Here is a 26,058-nt window from a genome sequence, read left to right on the forward strand (position 1 = left end):
TCTTCCAGGTGCTGTCTTTCTACAATGTCAGCCAGATGGGCGCACTGCTGGCTGGGGTCAGCACCCAGGCCTTCTGCAGCATGAAACGCGAGGACATCTCGCAGGTCCTGAGAAGTGCCGTCTCCCAGTATGTATCCAACTTGTCACCTGCCCAGCAGCAAGGTATCCTCAGCAAGGTGAGAGGAAGGTGTCTGGTGCTCAGCCACATGTCACAGGGGGTATGTTTTTGGGGTTGGTGAGTGGGCTGTGACTTTGGGCCATGAACCCAGGGCTGGGATTGTCTCAGCTGTTGGTGTCTGGGGTGGCTCTGCCTTCTCCTGGTGGCACACCTTCCTTCCTTTCCAGACGGAGCCCTTCAGTCATGCTGTCATTCTTCCCAGACCCCTTTGTTCTGCCAGACAGTCTAATCTGGAAGACTTTTCTTAAATCAGGTTTCCTGATCTTATAACACTTCAGGTTCAAGTGTTTTTTTTTTTTTTTTTTTTTTTTTGAGACAGTCTTTCTGTGTTGCCCAGGCTGGAGTACAGTGGTATGATCATAGCTCACCACAGTCTCCTGGGCTCAAGCAATCCTCCTGCCTCAACCTCCTGAGTAGCTGGGACCACAGGCATACATCACCATGCCTGGCTAATTTTTTTAACTTTTTGTAGAGACATGGTCTTGCTATGTTGCGCAGGCTAGTCTCAAACTCCTGGCCTCAAGCCACCATGTCTGGCTAATTTATTAATTTTGTAGAGATGGAGTATTGCTATATTGCCCAGGCCGGTCTCCAACTCCTGGCCTCAAATAATCCTTCTGCTTCGTCCTCCCAAAGTGCTGGGATTATAGGTGTGAGCCACTGTGCCTGGCCTAAAATTTGTTTTTCAAATCTAAAAATAAACCCCAAAGTCCTAGGGTGCATCTGAAAGCCCTTTTCATGGTCCACAGCCATGTCCGTATTCTGTTTTTTTGTTTGTTTGTTTAGATAGGGTCTTGCTCTATTACCCCAGCCAGCATGCAGTGGCGTGATCTTGGTTCACTGCAGCCTCCACCTCTGGGGCTCAAGGGATCCTCCCACCTCAGCCTCCCAAGTAGCTGGGACTACAGGCCTGTGCTGCTCACTAATTTTTGTTTTTCTAGAGATGGGGTCTTGCCATGTTGCCCAGGCTGGTCTCAAACTCCTGGGCTCAAGTGATCTACCCGCCTCGGCCTCCTACAGTGCTGGGATTACAGGTGTGAGCCACCATGCCTGGCCCCTTTTTTACTTGTCAGGGAGTCTTTTGACATCTTGCTCTATCAGGTCCGTTCTGTCCAATGGCAAAATCTGTTAAGAAACCAAAACTTGGCCAGGTGAGGTGGCTCACGCCTGTAATCCCAGCACTTTGGTAGGCCAAGGTGGGCGGATCACGAGGTTAGGAGATTGAGACCAGCCTGGCCAACATGGTGAAACCCCGTCTCTACTAAAAATACGAAAAATTAGCCGGGTGTGGTAGTGCACTCCTGTAGTCCCAGCTACTCGGGAGGCTGAGGCAGGGAAATTGCTTGAACCCAGGAGGTGGAGATTGCAGCGAGCCAATATCGTGCCACTGAATTCCAGCCTGGCGACAGAGGGAGATTCCCATCTCAAAAAAAGAAAAAAACCCTAAAACCTAAGGGGTTTGGCCTAAAACACCAATACCTTGCAGATAGCAAGTAGCCCATACAGTTAAAATAAAGAAATAAGGAGCACAGGTTTTGGAATCAGACAGACTTGGGCTTGAATGTCACTTACTGACTTTCAACTCATCACACTTTAAGTCTCTGTTTCCTCACTTGTGAAATGGGGATGATGCTACTCTCCACTTCCTAGGGTTACTGAGTGGGTCTGATGGATTTTATTGCCTGTGATGTAGTGCCTGGCCCTTCCTCAAAGCTCAATGCATTTTTTACAATGTTGTTTTGTTGCTTCTCACTTTTGGCAGATGGTCCAAGCGGAAGACACTGCCCCAGGCATCGTGGAGATACAAGGGACTTTCTTTAAGGAAGTGTCTCTCTTTGATTTAAGGAGGCAACCTGGATTCAACTCTACAGTCCTGAAGGATAAGGAACTTGGAAGGAGCCAGGTATTACCATGAAACACAGATCGATCCTGTATTTCTGACTATCTGTCTTGTGAGAATGAATGGTCTGTTTTAAGGTTAATTTGATAAAAGAAATTTATTTCTGTGGGATTAGTATAGGAGGCAGAAGAGTATAGTGTTAAGAATTTGGACAGGCTGAGGCAGGAGGATCGCTTGACGCCAGGAGTTCGAGACCAGCCTGGGCAACATAGCAAGCAAGATCCTGTCTCTACAAAAAGTTAAAAAATTAGCCAGGCATGGTGATGCATGTCTGTGGTCCCAGCTACTCAGGAGGCTGAGACAGGAGGATCACATGAGCACGGGAGTTCCGCAATGCAGTGAGTTATGGTCATGCTACTGCACTCTAGTCTGGGCGACAGAGCGAGACCCTGTCTCTTAAAAAAGAAGTTAGACAAGACCTGAGCATGAATTCTGGCTCCCACTTACTTATTAGCTTTGGAGAAGTTCCTTATATGGCCTCAGTTTTCTCATGTGCAAAATGGGGATAATTTTGATAATAAAATGAGGGTCACTGATACATGCCACCTGGGCTGTGTGCTGTAAATATTCGCGGCTATTATGTGTATTATTAAATGCTGTGAGCATTGAGGCCGCTTGGGGGGATGGTGCTGTTGAAGTGGATGCTCTGCCTTAGTACCATCGTTGACTACCTTTGTATTCAGTCAGTCTTCATTACATGCACCCAGCAAATGTTTATCAAGCACAGCCCAACAGTGCGCCAGGCACTGCTCACAGTGCTGAGTGTGCAAAAGTGAATGAAACGACACAAATCCCTGTCTGTTCCAGGCGCTCTTGCTCAGGGTCTCTCATGAGGCTGGATGATGTCCCGCTGATCTATTGCTGTGTCACAAACCACCTCTAAATTTAGTGACAGTGGCAACCGTTTTATTTTATTCTGTTTTATTTTTTGAGACAGAGTCTCTCTCGGTCACCCAGGCTGGGGTGCAGTGGCACAATCTTGGCTCACTGTAACCTCCTCCTCCCGAGTTCAAGCAATCCTCATGGCTCCACCTCCTGAAGTAGCTGGGATTACAGGCACACACCATCATGCCCGGCTAATTTTTGTATTTTTTATAGAGACAGGGTTTCACCATGTTGGCCAGGCTGGTGTCGAACTCTTGACCTCAAGTGATCTGCCCGCCTTGGCCTCCCAAAGTCCTGGGATTACAGGCGTGAACCAGGGCACCCAGCCAATAGTTTTATTTTGGAAAATACATTCTGCCACCGAAGACTTCAAGATACTTTTGTCTCGGCCATTGAGCTGATGGGATTGCTGTTTCCTGAGATGGGGAAGACTGTGGGAGGTTCCCAGAATTTGACCCTCAGCCCAGGAAAATCTCTGGGGCCACAAACAGTGTCCAGAACTTTCCTCCATCGTCCATTCCTTTTGCCTGGGCTTTTGTGCTGCTTTCTGGCTCTCAGCTACCATGTCTAACACTAGCTCATAATTTATTCTGTCTGGGGAATGATACTCAAAGTTTCAGAGTCTATAAAATAGACAAATGTAGTACTTGATTGCGTCTGCAAGTTAGGGATTCTGTAAAATTATGTTCCTTAAAACAAATGACTCCCCTGTCTACTAGGCATTGTTCTAGAGTGCTCATTGGGGGGTGGTTTGAAGACAGTGCATGCTGCTAGCTGCAGGTACTTTATTGCTGGTGCTTTCTAGCCCATCCTGGTTTATTCTGGGATGCCTGGTGTTCAGGACCTGGCAGGTGCACATGTGAATAGGAGCCACAGGGAGTTCTCAACTGGTCAGCAGCTTCCTAAAGCACAGGAAGTAAAACTCCAGCCCTGCCACCAATGTCTTTGCCTCTCATCTGCCTCATGGGGTGTAGAGAATCACCTGGAGTGTGAGAGTGGGGCTCTGGAATTACCTTGACACTGGTTCAAATCCAGGCACTGCCACTTAGCAATGGTCTAGTCCTAGGTAACTCACATAGCCTGTTAAGCCTCCATTTCCCCATCTGTAAAATGGGATTGTGGAATGCCTTCCTGATAGGGCCTCACAGTGTTGGGCACACGCTGAGTGTGCCATCAGTGCTAACGATCATTCTCTTCTCGCAGGCTCTGTTCCTGTATGAGCTTCTGTTAAAGACCACCAGAAGTCCTGAGGAGCTTTTGAGGTAGGAAAATGTAACTCGGCCTGGGTGCTGAACAGGCTTTTCAGAGCCTTCTGCCAGAGCAGCCTACTTTTCCAGGTGGGAGAGTTAGGCAGTCACGTCTGTAGCTTGTATCTGATCATATCTGCCTTCTCTTGCTCTTTCTTTCCTCTCCTCCTCACTTCCTTCCTTTCCCGAGTGCCTTGTTTTGTTTTCTAGTGCTGGGCAGCTGGTCAAAGGCGTGACCTGCTCACACATTGATGCCATGAGCACTGACTTCTTTCTGGCCCATTTCCAGGATTTTCAGAACAACTTCGCCCTGCTTTCACCCTATCAGGTACCGTTAAAGCATTTTCCAGCTTCTAATTCTCTCTCCCTGCCCCAGTCACTGGGCCTGGATTGGCTGTGGCATCTAAAGATCTTTATGCCAGAATCATTCAGACGCAAGTGATGACTTAGGCCCAAAGATTGAGCCAGGTTTTTTCCAGTTTCTTTTTAAACAGCTCCAAATACCCACATCACTACAGCCAAAGAATCAACAGATTGGTTATTCCATACTCAAATTTAAGCCTTAAAATATATTCATAAGGGACAGTATTTTGTGTGTTCATAATTATGTTCCCGTGGGATGGAAGGTACTCCTTCAGCTAATATTCCAACACTTTCCAGGAGTAGCTGTGAATGCAAACAGTACTCTGAGAACATTTTCTTTCTCACTTAAAACTTCATTTTCTAAAAGGTTATGGAGGCTATTTAACCTTTGGGGAGACTAGAAGCAGTAACTGATTTCTCTTTTTTTTTTTTTTGAGACACGGTTTTGCCCTGTCACCCAGGCTGGAGTACAGTGGCATAATCATGGTTCATTGCAGCCTCAACCTCCTGGGCTCAAGAGATCCTTCCGTCTCAACTTCTTGAGTAGCTGGGACTAAAGGCACACACCACCATGCCTGGCTAATTTATTTATTTTTTGCAGAGATAGGGCTTGATATGTTGCCCAGGCTGGTCTTAAATTCCTGGGCTCAAGTGATCCTCCTGCCTCAGCCTCTCAAAGTGCTGGGATGACAGGCATGAGCCACTTCACCCAGCCAGTGACTGATTTTTCACAGTGTCTAAGCTAGTAAACACAGGCCTTACAGCATTTGAACTTTTGGTGTGAACCGCTGGCTTACAGACTCCTGTAATGGATATTAAAAAGCACCTTCTCAACTCTGGCCTTGTGTTTCAGACCAGAATGAAGAATTTCCAAAGAGTAAATTATTTCCCAGGAAACCAGAAAGCATAGAGTGCTTGGTGTATAATCCTTCAAGATCATTACAGGAATATGCAAAGTTTTAATGAAGCTCTCTCATTCCCTTGGACTGTTAATTCTGTTAGTGATTCTCAAAGTTGAGCTTGCATCAGCATTGTGTGGAAGGCTGTAAAAACACAAATTGGGGGCCCCACTCCCAGAGTTTTACATATAGTAGGTAAGGGGTGAGGCCTGAGACTTTGCATTTCTAATCAGTTTGCTGGTACAAACCACTGAACTATATTAAAAGACCTGCCCAGGTGGGCAAGCCAATAACTGAGCAAATGGATGGAAGCTAGACCTGCTTTGAGGAAGACCTACATGTTCGAGCGGGAAGAGTTGCCCCAGTGAAGGTGCTTTTCTAGGCTTCCAGCTCTCAGAGCCTTCAAATACCAGTTAATTAGAAAATTTGCCTTTCTCGTTTATATTTTTACTAAAACACATTATTATTATTATTATTATTATTATTATTATTATTATCGAGACAGGACCTTGCTCTGTTGCCCAGGCTGGAATACAGTGGTTCAATCTCACTGCAACCTCCGCCCCTGGGTTCAAGTGATTCTCCTGCCTCATTCTCCTGTCTAACTGGGATTCTAGGTGCGCACCACCACACCTGGCTAATTTTTGTATTTTTAGTAGGGACGGGGTTTCATCACGTTGGCCAGACTGGTCTTGAACTCCTGACCTCCAGTGATCCACCAGCCTCAGCCTCCTAAAGTGCTGGGATTACAGGCATGAGCCACCACGCACATTCTGAAAACACATAATTATTACACACACACACACACACACACACACACACAAACAAACAACCAATACAGAGAAAGTAAAATTTCCCCAAATTTTCCCCAGAGCAGTTGTTCTCAACAGAGTACTGTTTTGCCCTCTTAGGGGACTTTTGGCCATGTCTGCAAACATTTTTGGTTGTCACAACCGGAGCAGAGCTACTGGCATCTGGTGGGTAGAGGCCAGGGGTGGAGCTCAACATCCTACAATGCGTAGGACAGCACCACTACACAGAGGTACCTGGTCGAAAATGTCAATAATACTGAGGTGAGCAACTGTGTTTCAGAGGTAACTATAAAGAACAGTTTGCTATTACTTTTGAGAGTTTTCTTTTATATATAAAATATAGGCCGGGCACAATGACTCATGCCTGTAATTCTAGCACTTTGGGAGGCTGAGGTGGGAGGTTCATTTGAGGATAGGACTTTGAAACCAACCTGGGAAACATACAGCAAGACTCTAACTCTACAAAAAAATACAAAAATTAGCCAAATATGGTGGCACATGCCTGTAGTCCTAGCTACTTGGGAAACTGAGGCAGGAGGATCACTTGAACCCAGGAGTTCAAGGCGGCAGTGAGTTATGATGGAGTCACTGCATTTCAGCCTGGGTGACAGAGTGAGACTCTATCTCTAAACCAAATTTTAAAAAAGTATCTATATGTAATATAAAAACCACAAGTGGGCCAGGCACAGTGGCTCACGCCAGTAATCTTAGCACTTTAGGAGGCCGAGATGAGTGGATCACTTGAGGTTAGGAGTTCGAAACCAGCCTGGCCAACCTAAAAAAATTTTTAAAAAATACAAAAAAAAAACCCCAAAAAAACCCACTAAAAATACAAAAAAAAAAAAAAAAATTAGCCGTGCATGGTGGGGGGTGCCTGTAATCCTAGCAACTCGGGAGGCTGACGCAGGAGAACTGCTTGAACCCGGAAGGCGGAGGTTGCAGTGAGCTGAGATTACACCACTGTACTACAGCCTAGGTGACAGAGTGAGACTGTCTCAAAAAAAAAACAAAAAACAAAAAACAAAAAAACCACAAGTGAGCTCATACTATACATGCTGTTCTGTTTATATATATAGCTAAGATATATATATGTATAAAACTATATATATAGTTAAGCTATATATAACTATGTATAATTAAATATAGCTATATATAGTTAAATATAACTGTATAACTATATGTATAGTTAAGCTATATATATAGCTTAACAGAATTGTGTGTACAATATGAGCCCATTTGTGGTTTTTACATTATATATAATATAACTATATATATGCACATGCATAAAATAGCACAGACATCATTTAGTGTTAATATATATATAAATCTACCTTATTAAAACAAAGTAGGTGCACTATTCCATTGTATGTATATACCATAATTTACTTAACCAATCCCCTGCTGAGGAACATTAAAATTATATCTCCCTTTCTTGCAGATATAAGCAAAATTGCGATGAGCATTCTCACACTTAAATGTCCGTGTTCATGTTTGTTATTACCTCAGCGTTCTCATCCATAAACTGGGCACAGTAGTGGTACTTACATCATAGGGTGCTCTATTGCATAAATGAACACGTATGAAGCACTTAGGATAGTACCTGGCACATGGAAAGCACTGTGTTTGTTTTTCTTCTTACTGCATTAAATCCCCAGAACTGCTTAATCTTTCAGGTTAATTGTTTGGCGTGGAAATACTGGGAAGTTTCCAGATTGTCTATGCCACCTTTCCTCTTGGCTGCACTCCCGTAAGTGAACATCAGCCCCCACCTTCTGGCTCAGCAGTGAGATCGGTGGGAATCACTGAAGTCAAAATGATTCTCTCCCCACTGGGTTTTCTTCAGGAACCAGAGGCAGAGTGGAGGGTGCCTTAGAGAGTTAAGCCCTTGAGATCCAGGATTTCAATTCTGAGTATCACACAGACATTTGAGACAGACCTTCTTGCTTTTCCTGTTATCTAAAAACCAAGCCAAAGCAACCCAAGCCTGAATGAGTGTCAGTGAGGCAGGTCCCATCTGGCCTGGCTTTGCGGCTGTGCCAGGCTCCAGGGGAATCAGAGCTGAGGGGAGCAGTAAGTGTTTCTCCTGGCATGTGTGAGCTTTCAGGCCTGCAGGGTGGCCCTGCTTTTCAAACATGATCTGGACATTATTTCTCTCCTTCTCTCCTTCTTTATTTCCCTCTACCTTTTTTTGCTCTTATTGTCTTCGTTCATTCAAAAAAAAAAAAAAAGTTCATTGAGTACTTGCTGTGTGCTAGTTCTCAGATAGCTAAATTTTCTATCTGAAGATTTAGAAATTCCTATTAATTTATAAGACCTTATAATCTCATGGTGGGAGAGGGAATAGACAAACATGAAGCCAATTATAATATCAGGTTGATATTTGGTTGAAAGCAACAGAACTGAAACTGAAACTAGCTTATGCGATAAAAGGGAATTTTTCGTTCAGGTAACTGGAAAGTTCAGAGAGGGACTTCAGGCAGGACTCGATCTAGGGGTGCAAATGATGTCATTTGTCTCTTGTCCCAGCCTTTCTCTGTTGGCTTCACTATCAGGCACGTTATTCCTCTGTGGGAACCCTGGAAGATCTAAGGTTAAATTTTCCCAGTTTCATATTCAGGGAAAAGAGAAAAATGTTCTCTTCCCATCATTCTCAATACACATCTTGGGTTTGACTCTCATTGACCTTAATTGGGCGAATTTGTTTTCCTTGAACCAATCAGTGAGGTTGGGAGGATGGGTAACTTTGACTGACTTCAATCTGTATTGCACCCCTGGAGCTGGAGAGAAACCACAAGGACTTAGAGTGAGGGAGATGGTTCTCCAAGAAAAACTAGGTGCTTTCCAAGAAAGCCAGGTGCTGTTACACACCTCTGTTAGGACAGAGGTGGAAGAACATGTTTGGGGGAAGATGTTGAATCTGGTTTTTGAACAGTCAAGTGGTGGGGTTGACTAGGCCAGATGGGTTTCATGCAGCCTTTCTCAACTTTTTTATTGCCTTCCAAAGGAGAGGCAAAGGGGAGGGATAATGAGCACTGGACATAGAGGAGGGAATATCACCCATAGACCGGAGAGACAGGGGAGACCGAACTAATGCTGGATAGAGAGTTTAAGATGGACATTCCAGGCAGTGGAATGGGGATGTCCGGTTCAGCGGTGGGTAAGAAAAGCAAATCACTCTGGGAACACATGGGGGTATATCTGCAGAGTAGATAGGGGAGAGAAGGCCAGAGAGTTAAGGGACATCAGATCATGGGGGCTTTGTAAAGTGAGGTGTTTCACACATATTCTGTGTGCAGCCATCAGATTTATATTTCAGAAAGATCATAGCCACTACCCACATAGAGGATAGAATGCAGGGAGGCTGAATGGAAAGAAGGGAGACAGCTGAAGATTATTTCAGTAACCCAGATCTTGGCATGGCACTTCTACCACTCATTCATGTCTCAGCTCAAATGGAACTGCCTTAGAAGGGGCTCGTTTGATTATCCCCATTGTCATTCTCTTTTACAGAGCCATTTTATTTTCTTCCTTACATTAATTAATTAATTAATTTATTTATTTATTTTTGAGACAGAGTCTCCCTCTGTCACCCAGGCTGGAGTGCAGTGGTGTAATCTTGGCTCATTGCAACCTCCGCCACCTGGGTTCAAGAGATTCTCCTACCTCAGCCTCCCCAGTAGCTGGGATTACAGGTGTGCGCCACCACGCCTGGCTAATTTTTGTATTTTTTGGTAGAGACAGGGTTTCACCATGATGGCCAGGCTGGTCTCAAACTCCTGACCTCAGATGATCTGCTTGCCTTGACCTCCCAAAGTGCTGGGATTACAGGCGTAAGCCACCATGCCAGCTATTAATAGCTGAAATGTCTTGTTTTATTCACTGGTTTCTGTGTTTCTTCTCTCTGCTAGAATTAAGGACCACTTGTGTCTTGTTCATTGTTATATTTGGTGTCTAGAACAGTGCCTGGCTTACTGTAGATGCTCTGTAGATATTTGCTGGATGAATGAAGAAATAAATAAGACAGTGGTACTGGGAATGGAGAAGTTAGAATAGATTTTTTTGTTGTTGTTGTTTTGAGACGGGGTCCCATTCTGTCACCCAGGTTGGAGTGCAGTGGTGCGATCTCAGCTCACTGCAACCTCTGTCTCCCAGGTTCAAGTGATTCTTCCACTTCAGCCTCTAGAGTAGTTGAAACCCCAGGTGTGCGTGCCACCATGCCCAGCTAATTTTTTGTATTTTTGGTAGAGATGGGATTTCACCATGTTGCTCAGGCTGGTCTCAAACTCCTGATCTCAGGTGACCCACCTTGGCCTCCCAAACTGCTGGGATTATAGCTGTGAGCCACCACACCTGGCCAGAAGTAAGAACAGATTGGGATAATGCTAAGGAGATAGCAATGACAGGCTTGGGATACAGAAAAAAAGGAGTGTGGGATAGCATAGAGGCGGAAGAACATGTTTGGGGGAAGACGTTGTATCTGGTTTTGGAACAGTGAAGTGGTGGGGTTGAGTAGGCCGGATGGGTTTCATGCAGACTTTCTCAACTTTTGTTAATGCCTTCCAAAGGAGAAAATTTTAATTTCTCCTGAATGAAAGAAATTATACACTGAGGAAAAATATTTTGAGTAGGAATGAGCTTCAGTGGGTTACAGATCATTGTCATAACAGTCTTTTTTATCTCCCATCCAAACCAGTTTCTCCTTCTTGAGGGTGACTTTGACCCTGTTAAGAATACATTGTCAAGAGCTGAAGGATCAAGAGCTGAAGGCAGAGTTCTGGACTGGAGATGACAGAATTTCTCTTTCCACTCTTTTTCTTATCTTTCTTTCTCACTTTCTAGTTATTCTCTCTCCTCTTTGTCTCTTTTTTCATCTACTTTTTCCTTTCTTTTTCATCTCCCCTCAACCAGTCCATCAATCAACATGTCTATTTACGGAGAACCCATTCTCTGATCAATGCTCTGTGGCATAGAAGAGGAGCATGATGGGAAGTTTGTTCCCACCCACAGAAGAGGGTCATGATGGGAAGTTGGTTCCCACCCATAGAAGATTTTGGTTCCCACCCATAGAAGAGAGCATGATGGGAAGTTTGTTGCCCATTCATAGAAGAGGAGCATGATGGGAAGTTTGTTCCCACCCATAGAAGAGGAGCATGATGGGTGGGAAGCTTGCTACCTGCTGCAGGGAGCCAAAGCATCACTGGGAAGAACAAACATTTAAAGAATGTCTTTGGGATGAGCTCTTGGGCATGCGGACCCTGATTTTAGGGGCCAACAGGAGCAGCCATGTGTTCCTCCTCTTGTTCTCCCCATCTCTCTCCAGGGCCCGCTACCTGGCTTCTGTCCCAGCCTCCCAGTGTGTGCCCTTTCTGATCAGCCTGGGGAAGAGCTGGTTGGACTCCTTGGTTTTAGATTCCCACAAAAAGACTTCAGTCCTCAGGAAAGTGCAGCAGTGCCTGGTAAGAAAACTCTTCCTGGGTGTCCCCTCCCTCTGGGTATCTGTGGCCATCTTGGGGAGCCCTGTGAGGGATCTGGCTAGGATCTTGAGCCTGCTGTGATGGCCAGAAGTTTGATTGGTGGGTCTTGAAGCTTACTCTAAAGCTGCTGGTTGGAACAATCTTTTACATTGGTTCTGGAGACTTCTGCCCCACGGCCCAAAGGAGGGGAGGCTACTCTGGAGGAATGGAAAGAGCACAGTACCCAGAGACTGAGTGCCAGTGATTGGTTATGTGGCTTTGGGTGAATCACCTTTCCTCCCTGAGCCTCAGTCTTCTCATCTGTAAGGTGGGGGTAGTAGCACATCTCCCGTAGAGTTTTTTTTTTTTTTTTTTTTTGGGACAGAGTCTCACTCTGTCACCCAGGCTGGAGTGCAGTAGCACGATCTCAGCTCACTGCAACCTCTGCCTCCCAGGTTCAAGTGATTCTCCTGCCTCAGCATCCCAAGTAGCTGGGACTACAGGTGCGTACCACTACACCCGGCTCTTTTTTGTATTTTTAGTAGAGACAGGGTTTCACCATGTTGGCCAGGATGGTCTCAAACTCCTGACATCAGGTGATCCATCCACCTCGGCCTCCCAAAGTGTTAGGATTACAGACATGAGCCACCATACCTAGTCTCCTCATAGAGTATTGAGAACATGACATGGGCAATGTATTATTTAATGTAAAGGCTCAAAGGCCAGATTGTCTGGGTGTGAATCCTAGCCTTGCCACTAGCTGGCAGTTTCTTTTTCTTTAAAAAATGGATAATAGTAGTACTTACTTCTTACAGTTACTTTGAAGATGACTAGATTGAGACCCACAGATACTCAGGACGGTGCCCGCACATAGGAAACACACAATAAATGTGAACTATTTTTGTCATTTTGTGAAAGTGCAAAAGAGCTTTGAAGGCTTTCAAGTGGCATACAAACTTTGAAGTGCTGTTTTCATTGTTGTGGTGCCAATAGTATAATGGTGGTTGAACTCTGGAATATTCTTAGAGCAATAACAGTGACAGTAGCGCTCAATTACTGAGTGCTCCTGGTGTGCCAAGCCAGGGTTTTCCAGATTTCTGAGGCCTGCATCCCTGGGGAAGATCAGGTCCTGTTCCATCTCTAGGAATCCATGGCAGGGTAGGCAGTTAAGATCCTGGAATCTTTAAGAAGTTTGGGATCGGAACTTTTTTTTTTTTTTTTTTTTTGAGACAGAGTTTTCCTCTGTCACCCAGGCTGGAGTGCAATGGCACGATCATCTAGACTCACTGCGACCTCCGCCTCCCGGGTTCAAGCAATTCTTGTGCCTCAGCCTCTCGAGTAGCTGGGACTACAGGCATGTGCCACAATGCCTGGCTAATTTTTGTATTTTTAGTATAGATGGGGTTTCACCATGTTGGCCAGGCTGATTTCGAACTCCTGGCCTCAAATGATCTGCCTGCCTCGGCCTCCCAGAGTGCTGGGATTATAGGCATAAGCCACAGTGCCCACCCCACAGGATGTGTTTCTAATGGCTCACGATCTTATGCTCTGTTGGAACTGCCCATTGGCTCCACTTTTTGGGTTCAGGACAACTCCATTGCTGATGAGTACACTGTGGACATCATGGGGAACCTGCTGTGTCACTTGCCGGCAGCCATCATCGACAGGGGGATCTCCCCCAGGGCTTGGGCGACTGCTCTACATGGCCTCAGAGACTGCCCAGACCTCAACCCTGAGCAAAAGGCTGCAGTGAGGCTCAAGCTCCTGGGACAGTATGGGTGAGGAGCGGCTGGGTTTGGCTTTTGGTGGTGTGGTATGCTCTGTGGAGGGACACTCAACCTTGGCTCTCCTGCCCTGCAAACAGAGTCTCTGGCTTAGGAGGAGATACAATTCTTATGCTTATTTTGGAAATGTGACCTTTCTTCTTTTGGCTTCAGATTTTTTTTTTTTTTCTCTTAGACGGAGTGTCGCTCTGTGGCCAGGCTGGAGTACAGTGGCACGACCTTGGCTCACTGCAACTTCTGACTCCCTGGTTCAAGCGATTCTCCTGCCTCAGCCTCCCGAGTAGCTGGGATTACAGGCATGTGCCACCACGCCCAGCTATTTTTTGCATTTTTAGTAGAGACTGGGTTTCACCATGTTGGCCAGGATGGTCTTGATCTCCTGACCTCGTAATCCACCCACCTCAGCCTCCCAAAGTTCTGGGATTACAGGCGTGAGCCACCGCGCCTGGCCTTGGCTTCAGATTTGCTGTAAAGTGGAATCAATAGTAGCTGCCCTAAAAATCTCAAAGAGTTGTTACTTACACAGCTTGGCATATGAAGGGGAAATTTGGAAAAGGTGGCCCTTTACAGATGCAAGGTAGTGGTATTATTATTAGTTTAAAGACTATTTTTTTTTTTTTTGAAATGGGGTCTCGCTCTGTCACCCAGGCTGGAGTGCTGTGGCACAGTAATGGCTCACTGCAGCCTCAACCTCCCTGGGCTCAGGTGATCCTCCCACCTGAGCCTCCCAAGTAGCTGGGACCACAGGTGCACATCACTGTACCCAGCTAATTTTTGTATTTTTTTTTAAGGGATGGAATTTCACCATGTTGCCTAGGTGGGTCTTGAAATCCTGGGCTCAAGGGATTCACCCACCTAAGCCTCCCACAGTGTTGGGATTATAGGTATGGGCCACCATGCCTGACCCTAGAGACTATTTTTAAGACTAGTTTTAGGTTCTCAGAAAAATGGAGAAGATAGAGATTTCCCATATCTCTCTGACCCCGTACACGCATAAGCTCCCCATGATCAATATCCCCCACCAAAGTTGTACATTTGTTAGAACTGATGAACCTATGTTGACATTATCGTCATTGGATTCTCATTATCATCCAAAGTCCATATTTTACATTAGGATTCACTCTTGGTGCTTTACATTCTATGGGTTCAGACAAGTATATAATAACATGTATTCACCATTATAGTATCATACGGAGTATTTTCACTGCCCTAAAAATCCTTCCGGGCTTTGCCTGTTCATTCCTCTCTCACTCCTAATTCCTGGCAACCACTGATACTTTTGCCTTTTCTAGAATATCATATATTTGGAATCATACAGTAGATAGTCTTTTCAGATAGACTTCTTTCACTTAGTAACATGCACTTAAGTTTTCTCCAGGTCTTTTTTTGGCTTGATAGCTCATTTCTTTTTAGTGCTGAATCATATTTCATTGTCTTAATGAACCACAGTTTATTTAGCCATTCACCTACAGAAGGACATTTGGTTGCTTCCAAGTTTTGGCAATTATGGATAAAGCTGCTATCAACATCCATATACAGGTTTTCATGTAGACGTAAGTTTTCAACTCCTTTGTGTAAATACCAAAGAGTGTGTTTGCTGGGTTATATGGCAAAAACATGTTTGCTTTTGTAAGAAACCACCAAAATGTCTTCCAAAGTGGCTGTATGATTTTGCATTCCCACCAGCTGTCACTGCTAATTGGGCAGACCTCCTTTAGAGATGTCACCAAAGATAGTGTAATGCTCTTCACTGTAGGCATTTATGATCTATACAAGAATAACAGTGGATTCTGGGTCAGTGCCTTTATTTTATCCTGCCAAGTTCAAGAGAAAGGTTTTTTCTTATTCTAAGAGAAGACTGTTATGGTAAATTAAAAGGAAGAAATATATAATTACTCTTCTGTTGAGGAGGGAGAAGAAGGAAACACTGTGATGTAAATGGCAGAAATTCAATAATTTAATTCAAACTAAAGAGAATGGGAATGTATTGAATTCAGGAATGGAATGTAATGGGAAACTTCACTGGTGGTCTTCAGGCATGGCTGAATCCCGTGTCTCAAATGATATCTTCAGGAATATGTTCCTCCCATCCCTCAGCTCTGTGTTCCTTGGTGTGGTCTTTACTTTTTCCACTTGGTAATATGAATGTCCTCCAATATCCTCCCCTACTGCCAGAGATACCAGAGAAAGGAGAGCTTCTCTGATAGTTCCATCAAAACTCCCAGGGATGACTCTGATTGGTCAGCCTGCATCACATGCCAATTTTATTGGTCAAGGAAGTGGGACCATGTGATTGACATGAGTATAAGACAATCTGTTCCTGAAAGAAAAGGGTGCTGGGGGAAAAGGCAACAGATGTCCACCACAGCATGTTTTTTCCCTTTACTGGTTATTATCTCTTTTTAGACTCCCTCAGCACTGGACAGCCGAGACCACGAAGGACTTGGGACCCTTTCTAGTACTTTTCTCAGGAGATGAATTAAGCTCTATAGCCACAAAGGTAATGTTGTGCTCCATCTTAAGAAGGCTGAAGGAGTTTGAAGGGGAGAGAAAGTGTGGTCAGTTATACAGCGTTGGGTTTACTGCTGTCTATGGTTCTGGAAGCTTCCTCCCTGCCTCCAAGGGCTAAGATGTTTCCAGCTCCATTCCAGGATGTGCAAGGTTCTGGAAAAGGGAGTGAGGCCACAGCTAAATGAACTCAGGCCCTTTTGTGTGGCCCCCCAGGCAGATGTGTGCAGACAGATATTACTTAGCTACCACTCTGCTATTAGTGTGCATCTCACACGCATGCCTGTTCTGGCTCTCACACTGGCTGGTGCCCTATGCACATGCACATGTATGTCCAGTGTATGCAGTCACATGTGCAAGCACATTTAATCCAATAACAAGTCTTTATTGATCATTACATTTGGGCATGACACTTTTCTAGGAGTAAGGCTCCAGAAGTTAGACAGTCTAGGCCAAGGGTCCTGCAAAATAAGCATGAGTTAGTCATTTGTGCTGCATAACAAAGCCACACAATCTCAAGGGCATAGAACAATTCGCATATGTTTCTTGCTGCCTGATTTGTGGGTCGCTGGGGCAGCCCTGCTCTAGAACTTGTTTTTCTCACCATGAAGGTGTGAAACTACCAAAAAAGGGAAGGGATGAGTACAATTCTCCTTAAGTCCTAGGTTGGAAATTGGCACGCTGTCACTTCTGCCACACTCCAATGGCCAAAGTAAGTTACATGACCAAGACCAACTTTATTGGGGCAGGAAAGAGTCTCCTTCCATGGAGGTGGAGGGCAGGAAAGGAGTGAATGTTTGCTGAATGACAATCAGATCCCCCACAAAGCACATCCACACACTCTCATACCTGCACTTGCAGGCACAAGGTGCACATGGTCACACATGCTCAGCAGGGCCTGAACACACACAACTTCACCTAGGATCACACACAGCACACATTCTGAAGTCCAGTCACAGTAAAATCATATTCTGGATGTCTGAATATATAGTTATAAGCAGTTGATGCACAAATGTTTATTTTTATTTTATTATTTTATTTTATTTTGAGATGGAGTCTCCCTCTGTTGCCCAGGCTGGAGTGTAGTGATGCAATCTCGGCTCACTGCAACCTCTGCTTCCTGGGTTCAAGTGATTCTCCTGCCTCAGCCTCCCGAGTAGCTGGGATTACAGGCCTCTGCCACTATGCCCAGCTAATTTTTATATTTTTAGTAGGTATGGGGCTTCACCATGTTGGCCAGCCTGGTCTTGAACTCCTGACCTCAAGTGATCTGCCCGCCTCGGCCTCCCAAGTGCTGGGATTACAGGCGTGAGCCACCATGCCCGGCCCGGCCCTGATGCACAAATGTTATATATCCATCTATTTTTTTTCCTTCCTTGTTTTTCTTATGTTTAGATGTTTATTATTATTTTTATTTTTCCATAAGGTATTGGGGTACAGGTGGTGTTTGGTTACATGAGTAAGTTCTTTAGTGGTGATTTGTGAGATTTTGGTGCACCCATCACCTGAGCAGTGTACACTGCAACATATTTGTAGTCGTTTATCCCTTGGCCCCTCCCACTCTTCCATCCAAGTCCCCAAAGTCCATTGTATCATTCTTATGCCTTTGGGTCCTCATAGTTTATCTCCCACATATCAGTGAGAACATCCATATATCTATCTAATCTTAAAAAAATCAACTTCTGAAATTGAAAAAGTCTTGTATCAACACTGAAATCTCAAAAACACAGTGTAGAGTTAAAAAAAAAAAACCCAGATTGCAAAAGAATATCTATAGTAGGATACAAAGTAAATAAATAAATAGTAGCTGAATTAATTTAAAGCAAATGTAAGCCGAGTTTATATGTAAGAGAAGTGTAAAAGTGAATGCCAAATTCAGAGTGACAGTTACTTCTGGGGAAGGAGGAAGGCAAAGAGTGAAGGAAGGACTTATTATTTATATTGTGATGTTTTATTTCTTAAGTTGGGTTGTGAGGACATGGGTGTTTTGTTGTATTATTCTGTATACTCTTTTTTTAAATACTGGAAATGTTTAATAAAACAAGTAATACATGCTCCTGGTTAACAAATCCCAATCGCACCAAAGGTAATAGGATGAGAAGCAAGTCTCCCTCCCACCCCAGACTTCTAGTTCCCTAGCCTCCCTCTTCAGAGGCAATTGCTGTCCCCAATCTCTTCTGCATCCTTTCAGAAATATCCTGAATACCTATATAACAAGTTTTATATAGGTATAAAAATACCTATATAACAAGCCTCGCCAACATGGCGAAACCCTGTCTCTACTAAAAACACAAGAGCATATACACACTCTTCTTTAGAAAATACAAAATGGAAAATGCCATTCACTCCGCTATGCACATTGCTTTCTAAAAGCTAACTGTCTTAGAGCGGTTGCCTTCAGCCTCAGCTGCACATTAGAATCACCTGGGGAGATTCCAAGAGGGTCCAATCCATGGTATCCAGCCCAGCCCGACTGAGTCAGAATCTTTAGGGGCTGGCTCTGGGTGCCCCAGGTGACTCTTACGTACAGCCAGGGTTGAGAACTGCTGGCCTAGACTGTGACTCTAATTCTGAAGATGAGACTAGAAAGGGGAGCTACATAGGCTGAGAGGCTTGCTCTCTGGGTGAGCTGGGACCCAGTGAGGCATAGCTGTTTGTAGAGCCTGATGGATTATCTGGGCCCATGGGCAGGCCTTCTAATAAAATCCCGAGTCTTGACAAAGTGTATTCGTTCTAGATGAGAAATGGCACTTTCTCCAAGGCAACCCAAAGTCCCCTAAGTCCCCTCATTGCTAGTCTCCACCCAGGATGTTGAGACAACCCTTCTTCACCTCCTTTTCATGACAAATGTTGTGTTAGGCAATTCTTTTTTTCTTTCTCTTTTTTGAGATGGAGTCTAGCTCTGTTGCCCAGGCCGGAATGCAGTGGCACGATTTTGGCTCACTGCAACCTCCACCTCCTGGGTTCAAGTGATTCTCCTGCCTCAGCCTCCTGAGTAGCAGGGATTACAGGCATACACCACCATGCCGAGTGAATTTTTGTATTTTTTGTAGAAATGGGGTTTCACTGTGTTGGCCAGGCTGGTCTTGAACCCTTGACCTCAGGTGATCTGCCTGCTTGGGCCTCCCAAGTGCTAGGATTACAGGTGTGAGCCACCGCACCTGACCTGTGTTAGGCAATTCTTGCATTGCTATAAAGAAATACCTGAGACTGGGTAATTTATAAAGAAAGGAGGTTTACATGGAATACTATGTGGCCATAAAAAAGAATGAGATCGTGTTCTTTGCAGGGACATGGATGGAGCTGGGGGCCATCATCCTTAGCAAACTAATGCAGAAACAGAAAACCAAATACCGCATGTTCTTACTTATAAGTGGGAGCTAAATGATGAGAACACGTTGTCACATAGAATGGAACAGCAGATACTGGGGCCTATTGGAGAGTGAAGGGTGGGAGGAGGGAGAAGATCAGCAAAAATAACTAATGGGTACTAGGCTTAATACCTGGGTGATTAAATAATTTGTACAACAAACCTCCATGACACAAGCTTACCTATATAACAAACCTGCCATGTACCCCTGAACTTAAAATAAAAGTTAAATTAAAAAAAATAAAATAAAAAGGGCCAGGTGCAGTGGCTCATGCCTGCAATCCCAGTACTTTGGGAGGCTGAGGTGGGCAGATCACGAGGTCAGGAGATTGAGACCGTCCTGGCTAAGAGGGTGAAACCCCGTCTCTACTAAAAAACACAAAAAATTAGCCGGGCGTGGTGGTGGGCGCATGTAGTCCCAGCTACTTGGGAGGCTGAGGTAGGAGAACGGCGTGAACCCGGGGGGCGGAGCTTGCAGTGAGCCGAGATCGTGCCCCGCACTCCAGCCTGGGTGATAGAGCGAGACTCTGTCTAAACAAACAAACAAACACTGCCAGGCACAGTGGCTCACATCTGTAATCCCAGCACTTTGGGAGGCCGAGGTGGGCGAATCACTTGAGGCCAGGAGTTTGAGACCAGCCAGGCCAAGATAGTGAAACCTTGTCTACAATAAAAATTAAAAAAAATTAGCCTGGCTTGGTGCGGCATGCATGTAATCCCAGCTACTCAGGAGGCTCAGGCACGAGAATTACTTGAGCCTGGGAGGTGGAGGTTGCAGTGAGTGGAGATCACACCACTGTATTCCAGCTTGAGCAACAGAACAAGACTCTTAAAAAAAAAAAAAAAAAGAGACAAGAAAAGAGGATTGATTGGCTCATGGCTCTGCCGACTGTACAGGAAGCATGATGCTGGCATCTGCCCAGCTTCTGGGAAGGCCTCAGGAAACTTACAATCATGACGGAAGGCGAAGGGGGAGCAGACACATCTTACTTGGCCGACACAGGAGCAAGAGCGTGATGGGGGAGGTGCTACATGCATTTAAACAACAAGATCTCGAGAGAACGCACGCACTATTGTGAGGACAGTACCAAGGGGATTGTATTTAACCATTCATGAGAAATCTGCCCCCATGATCCAATCACCTCTCACTGGGCCCCACCTCCAACACTGGGGATTACATTTCAATAAGATTTGGGTGGGGTACACATCCAAACTATATCAAATATAAAGTTTAGTAAAAACTTTGAAATAGCACCAAACCATAAAAGGGGTAGGTACACATACATTTTTTTTTGTTTTTTTCTGAGACAGGGTTTTACTCCCATCACCCAGGCTGGAGTGCAGTGGCATGCTCTCGACTCACTACAACCTCAGCCTCCTGGGCTCGGGTGATCCTTCTGTCTCAGCCTCCTAAGTAACTGGGATGACAGGCTCATGCCACCACGACTGGCTAATTTTTGTATTTTTAGTGGAGATGGGGTTTCACCATGTTGGCCAGGCCAGTCTTGAGCTCCTGACCTCAAGTGATTTGCCTGCCTCGACCTCCCAAAATGCTGGGATTACAGGTATGAGCCACCACACCTGGCCTAACCTACGTTTTTTGTCGATATTACCAGATTGCTCTGCTAATAGTGCACAGTTTGACAGTCCCACGGAAAAATGAATGTGCCCAGCATTAAGTATTAGCACTTTATTTTATTTTTGACAATCTGATGGGTGAAAAGTGATTTACTTATGTTTTTTAGACTTTATTGGATTTTTATTGAAGTTGAGTATCATTTCATAGGATTCTTTATAGAGACCACATTAGTGGGACTAGGGATTCGATTTATATGAGAAGTTGCTATAACAAAGAATGAAGGCAGTAAGTAGTGTGACAGTTTCAACTCTAATTTCAATCTGTATTTAAGGGGTTTTAATTATTATTCCTCTTCTTTCATCTTCTTTCACACAGTTTCCTGAGATCCTTCTGCAAGCAGCTTCCAAGATGGCCAGGACCCTGCCCCCTAAAGAATTCCTCTGGGCTGTCTTTCAATCTGTTCGGAACAGCAGTGATAAGATCCCCAGCTCTGACCCTATGCCTGGTGAGTGTTTCCAGGGTATCTGAGCCACTGTTGGCATAGTAATTAATGTTTTGGGCAGGGTCCCTAACATCAAGAGGCCTCCTTATGCAGGGAACTGGATGAAATGTCTGCAAAGCAATAGAATGACAAAATCTATAAGCAAAAGAATTACACTTTTGGGTCAGGTGCGGTTGCTCAAGCCTGTAATCCTAGCGCTTTGTGAGGTTGAGGCGGGCAGATCACTTGAGGTCAGGAGTTCGAGACCAGCCTGGCCAACATGGCGAAACCCTGTCTCTACTAAAAACACAAAAATTAGCCGGGTGTGGTGGTGCACACCTGTAGTCTCAGCTACTCAGGAGGCTGAGACACGAGGATTGCTTGAACCCAGGAGATGAAGGTTGCAGTGAGCTGAGATGGCACCACTGCACTCCAGCCTGGGTGACAGCGAGACTCTGTCTCAAAAAAAAAAGAGTTACACTTTTGTAAAGTGACCTGGAATCATGTCCCATACTCCATACCCAGGCTAGTAGGTTTAATGCGTGAATATGTGTAACAAACATTTCAGTAGGATTGACTTAAAGGACCAACATGGATTAGTGGTTTAACATAGCAGTGACAGGGCCGGGCTGGCTAGATTTCACTCCTGAGTCTGCCACTTACTGGCTGTGTGGCTTTGGGTAAGCTCTTTAACCTCTGTGTGCCTCAGTTTTCATCCTTTATCAAATGGGGATAATGAAAGTCTCTACCTCACTGGGTTATTGTGAGAATTAATGGGTTTAAACCCAGAAACATGTTTACCGGAATGCCTGGCATGTAGCAGATCTTTAATAAGTATTAGATATTTTTAAAATTTGATTTTTTTTATTTTTTGAGATGGAGTCTTGCTGGAGTGTCACCCAGGCTGGAGTATAGTGGCATGATCTCGGCCCACTGCAACCTCCACCTCCCAGATTACAGCAACTCTCCTGCCTCAGCCTCCTGACTAGCTGGGATTATAGGCATGTGCCACCACGCCTGGCTAAGTTTTGTATTATTAGTAAAGACAGGGTTTCACAATGTTGGCCAGGCTGGTCTTGAACGCTGGCCTCAGGTGATCCACCTGCCTTGGCCTCCCGAAATGCTGGGATTACAGGCGTGAGCCACTGCCCCCGGCCTAAAATTTGATTTTATAGAGGCAGGGCCTCACTCTGCCACCCAGGCTGGAGTGCAGTGGTGCAATCATGGTTCATTACAGCCTCGACCTCCTGGACTCAAGAGATCCTCCCACCTCAGCTTCACAAGTAGTTGGGACTACAGGCATGCACCACCACATCTGGATAATTTTTTATTTTTTTTGTAGAGATAGGGTCTTGCTGTGTTGCCCAGGCTGATCTTGAACTCTGAGCCTCAAGTGATCCTCCTGCCTTGGTCTCCCATAGTGCTGGGATTATAGATGTGAGCTACCATGCCTGTCCAAGTGTTAGATATTTTATTATCATTACCACGCACCTACTAAGTGCAGACTGGGGCCAGGCATGAGGAGACAAAGTTAATCAGACCCAATGATAGTAGTTGACAGTCAGTGCTTGCTTTCATCCACCCAACAAATATTCGTTAAGCACCAATTTTGTAAATAAAGAGCTTACTTTCAAATGGAGGGTAGCAAGACAATAAATTTCCACACATAAGTAAAACATATGGTATATTGTATGAAAAGTGCCAAGAAGGAAAATAAAGCAAGGGAATGCACCACGAGTGTTGAGAGGGGACTGTCATGTGAAAAGAGAATCACGAAGGAACGTCTTATTGAGAAGGTGACATTTGAATGAAGACCCAAGGGAGAGTGGGCCATGTGGATATTTTCAATTAGAGTCTTCCAGGCAGAGAGTGCGACAGGACCACTTCCATGAGTGGGAGGTAAGGGCCAGTGTGTTTGGAGGGGAGTGAGAGACAAGGCCAGCCATGTAGCGACTGTTAAAGGAAACCCTAATGACTTTGGCTTTTACTCTGGGTGGAGGCATCGTGTGACATCGAGCAAAGAAGTATCACAATTGGATTTATGTCTACCTTGGGTGATTATCCCTCCATGCATTATCTTGTTCTCCCGTTTTTTTTTTTTTTCTTGGTGAATGTGGGGTTTTATTGGGTAACGGAGGTGGCTCTCGGTGGGATGGATGGGGAGCTAGAAAGGGGATGGAGTGGGAAGATGATCTTCCCCTGGAGTTTGGCTGTCCTGTGACCAATCTCCTCTCCAACTGTCCCCAGCCAAACTCTTCTTGGCCTTCAGACGCTCCTTTCTCTGCCATGCTGCTCTTCTGCTCCTCTTCTCTTCTATTCATCTGCTCATCTGCTTGTATGCTCATGGAGCCTGGGGTTTGGGGTTTATATGGGTACAGGATAGTGGGATGTGGCAGGCCAAAACCTAACATTTGGGTGTGAAAACAGGAATGCCTATTCCCATTGAGGGCTGCAGATTTCCAGGCTTGGGTGTTCTCTTGTTTTTTAAATGAAGAAAACTGGGGCTTAGGAGACTAAGGGACTTGTCTAAAGTCACAGAGTTAGTAAATGGCAGTTCTTGGATTTGTACCCAAAGCTGGTGGTGACCACCACTGGCTCCCACTGCCCTCAAGGTCTAGCAGTCCATGTCATCATATTGCAGAGCTCTTACTGCGTGCATGTGGTACACAAAATAAGGCTTTCCATGCTCAGGGGAAGGAAGCTCTGGTATCAGTGCATAGTTTGAGTGTTCTTTAGTTGGTTCTGGGTATTAATTGCTGCTGTGCTTTAGTGATTAATGGATTAGCAGAATTACCGCTTGGTTTTATATTAATTTGTGTGTGTGTGTTCACTCACTCCACAGATATTTGCTGAACACCTACTATGTACCAGGCTCTATTCTAAGCCCTGGACAGACACAGTGATAAGACCAAGTTCCTGATATACTAGTCAACCATTCTGCCCTCTCTAGTTCTGTGCTATCACTGATGTTGTTTTCACTAGAGGGTGGGCTGGGGGTTGGCCTAGGGAGGGATGGGTCTTTAGTCCTCTCCAAGTGGCTTATGATAAAGATGTTTGAGGACCACAACTGGCATCTTTGATCTGGTCTACTTTTGCCTCTTGATTGGAATGCAGTGAATTTCCATTGAAGGTGCAATGAGAAGAGAGAGGCCATGGGGCTCGGGAAATACCCTGGCCTTGGGTGGGGTTGGTGCATCTGTCAGCATCAGTGGTGGTCTGCTGCTAAGATAAGAAATCCAGGGTTGCTCTTAAGGATCCTAGAGTTTTCTCCCAGGTTGGGCACATCAGATCCAGCAACGACAATATCTCACTTGCATGTTGGTTGGTAACTGGTTTGAGTAGGTAAGGTTCACATTATTCAAAGACCGAAATGGATGTTTTTCCTGTTGCCAAGAGAAATGCAATGGGCTCATTTCTCTTTTCTCTTGGGATGGGAAAGCCACAACCCCCACTATGATTTTCATGGACAGCAACTCATCTTCCTGGTTTTTATTTTTTATTTTATTTTGACACAGGGTCTCACCATTACCCAGGCTGGAGAGTAGGTGTGATCACGGCTCACTGCAATCTTGACCTCCCAGGCTCAGGTGATCCTCCCACCTCAGCCTGCTGGGTAGCTGGGACTACAGGCATGTGCCACCATGCCTAGCTAATATTTTGTAGTTTTTTTTTTTTTAGAGGTGAGGTCTTACCATGCTGCCCAGGCTGGTCTTGAATTCCTGGGCTCAAGTGATCCTTCTGCCTTGGCCTCCCAAAGTGCTGGGATTAAAGACATGCGCCACCGCACAGCCCATCTTCCCATTTTTATAGGAAGGCTGCTGCATAATTTTGGAATCTTTATGCTGGGTTGCAAACTCAAAGGCATAGGGGGTAAGATAGGCAACAGAAATTGTATATCGAGTGCTTACTGTATGCGTGGCACTGTTCTAAGTGCTTTACATATAACACATTTAGTTTTCACAACCATCCTATGAGGTGATTTTATTTCCATTTTATAGACAAGAAAACTGAAATACAGAGAGGTTAAATAGCCTTGGATTTGAATCGAAAGTCAGGACTGTTCACCACCAGCTCTTACTGCCTTAAGGAATTTGTAGTTTAATTGTAATGTTGCACCACTCCTAGTTTGTGCATGTGGATGTGCAAAAAGCTGGCATTTCCATGACTTTGTTACCCAGTAATTAGCAAGAAATGGCAGAAGTGGGATTCAAACTGGTCCCTGGGCTCCTGCTCTCTGCTTTTACTCTGTAGTCCCTTCCATGCATAAATCTGACTGGCGAAGAATGTTACTCATTTCAATACACTAACATTTCCTGAAATTCTCTTTCCTCTTCTCCTTCCCTGCATCTCTCCTTTCTTCAGGTTGCCATGGAGTCGTGGCCCCCTCTTCTGATGACATCTTCAAGTTGGCCGAAGCCAACGCCTGCTGGGCCCTGGAGGACCTGCGGTGCATGGAGGAAGACACATTCATCAGGACTGTGGAACTGCTGGGAGCTGTCCAGGGTTTCAGCCGGCCTCAGCTGATGACCCTGAAGGAGAAAGCAATACAGGTGAAGCCCACCTCAGGGAGGAAACATTAAACAGAGGAAAAAAGAAAAA

General features: G+C 45.1%; 1 protein-coding gene across 4 annotated transcripts in view; it reads left to right on the forward strand.

Moving 5' to 3' along the window:
• The window catches only part of OTOA (otoancorin), an 82,468-nt gene that overhangs the window by 36,492 nt on the left and 19,918 nt on the right, over window positions 1-26,058 (forward strand). For all 4 annotated transcript variants that reach the window (XM_055099999.3, XM_055100002.2, XM_055100001.2 and 1 more), the window contains 10 exons: window positions 9-176; window positions 1,941-2,081; window positions 4,167-4,225; window positions 4,421-4,538; window positions 7,958-8,031; window positions 11,605-11,740; window positions 13,325-13,515; window positions 15,928-16,021; window positions 21,354-21,483; window positions 25,822-26,009. In XM_055099999.3, coding sequence (XP_054955974.2) covers window positions 9-176; window positions 1,941-2,081; window positions 4,167-4,225; window positions 4,421-4,538; window positions 7,958-8,031; window positions 11,605-11,740; window positions 13,325-13,515; window positions 15,928-16,021; window positions 21,354-21,483; window positions 25,822-26,009 — 1,299 coding nt within the window. The remainder of the gene's footprint in view (window positions 1-8; window positions 177-1,940; window positions 2,082-4,166; window positions 4,226-4,420; window positions 4,539-7,957; window positions 8,032-11,604; window positions 11,741-13,324; window positions 13,516-15,927; window positions 16,022-21,353; window positions 21,484-25,821; window positions 26,010-26,058) is intronic.

The sequence above is a fragment of the Pan paniscus genome, chromosome 18 (genome assembly GCF_029289425.2).
Source record: "Pan paniscus chromosome 18, NHGRI_mPanPan1-v2.0_pri, whole genome shotgun sequence".
NCBI classification, from domain to species: domain Eukaryota; kingdom Metazoa; phylum Chordata; class Mammalia; order Primates; family Hominidae; genus Pan; species Pan paniscus.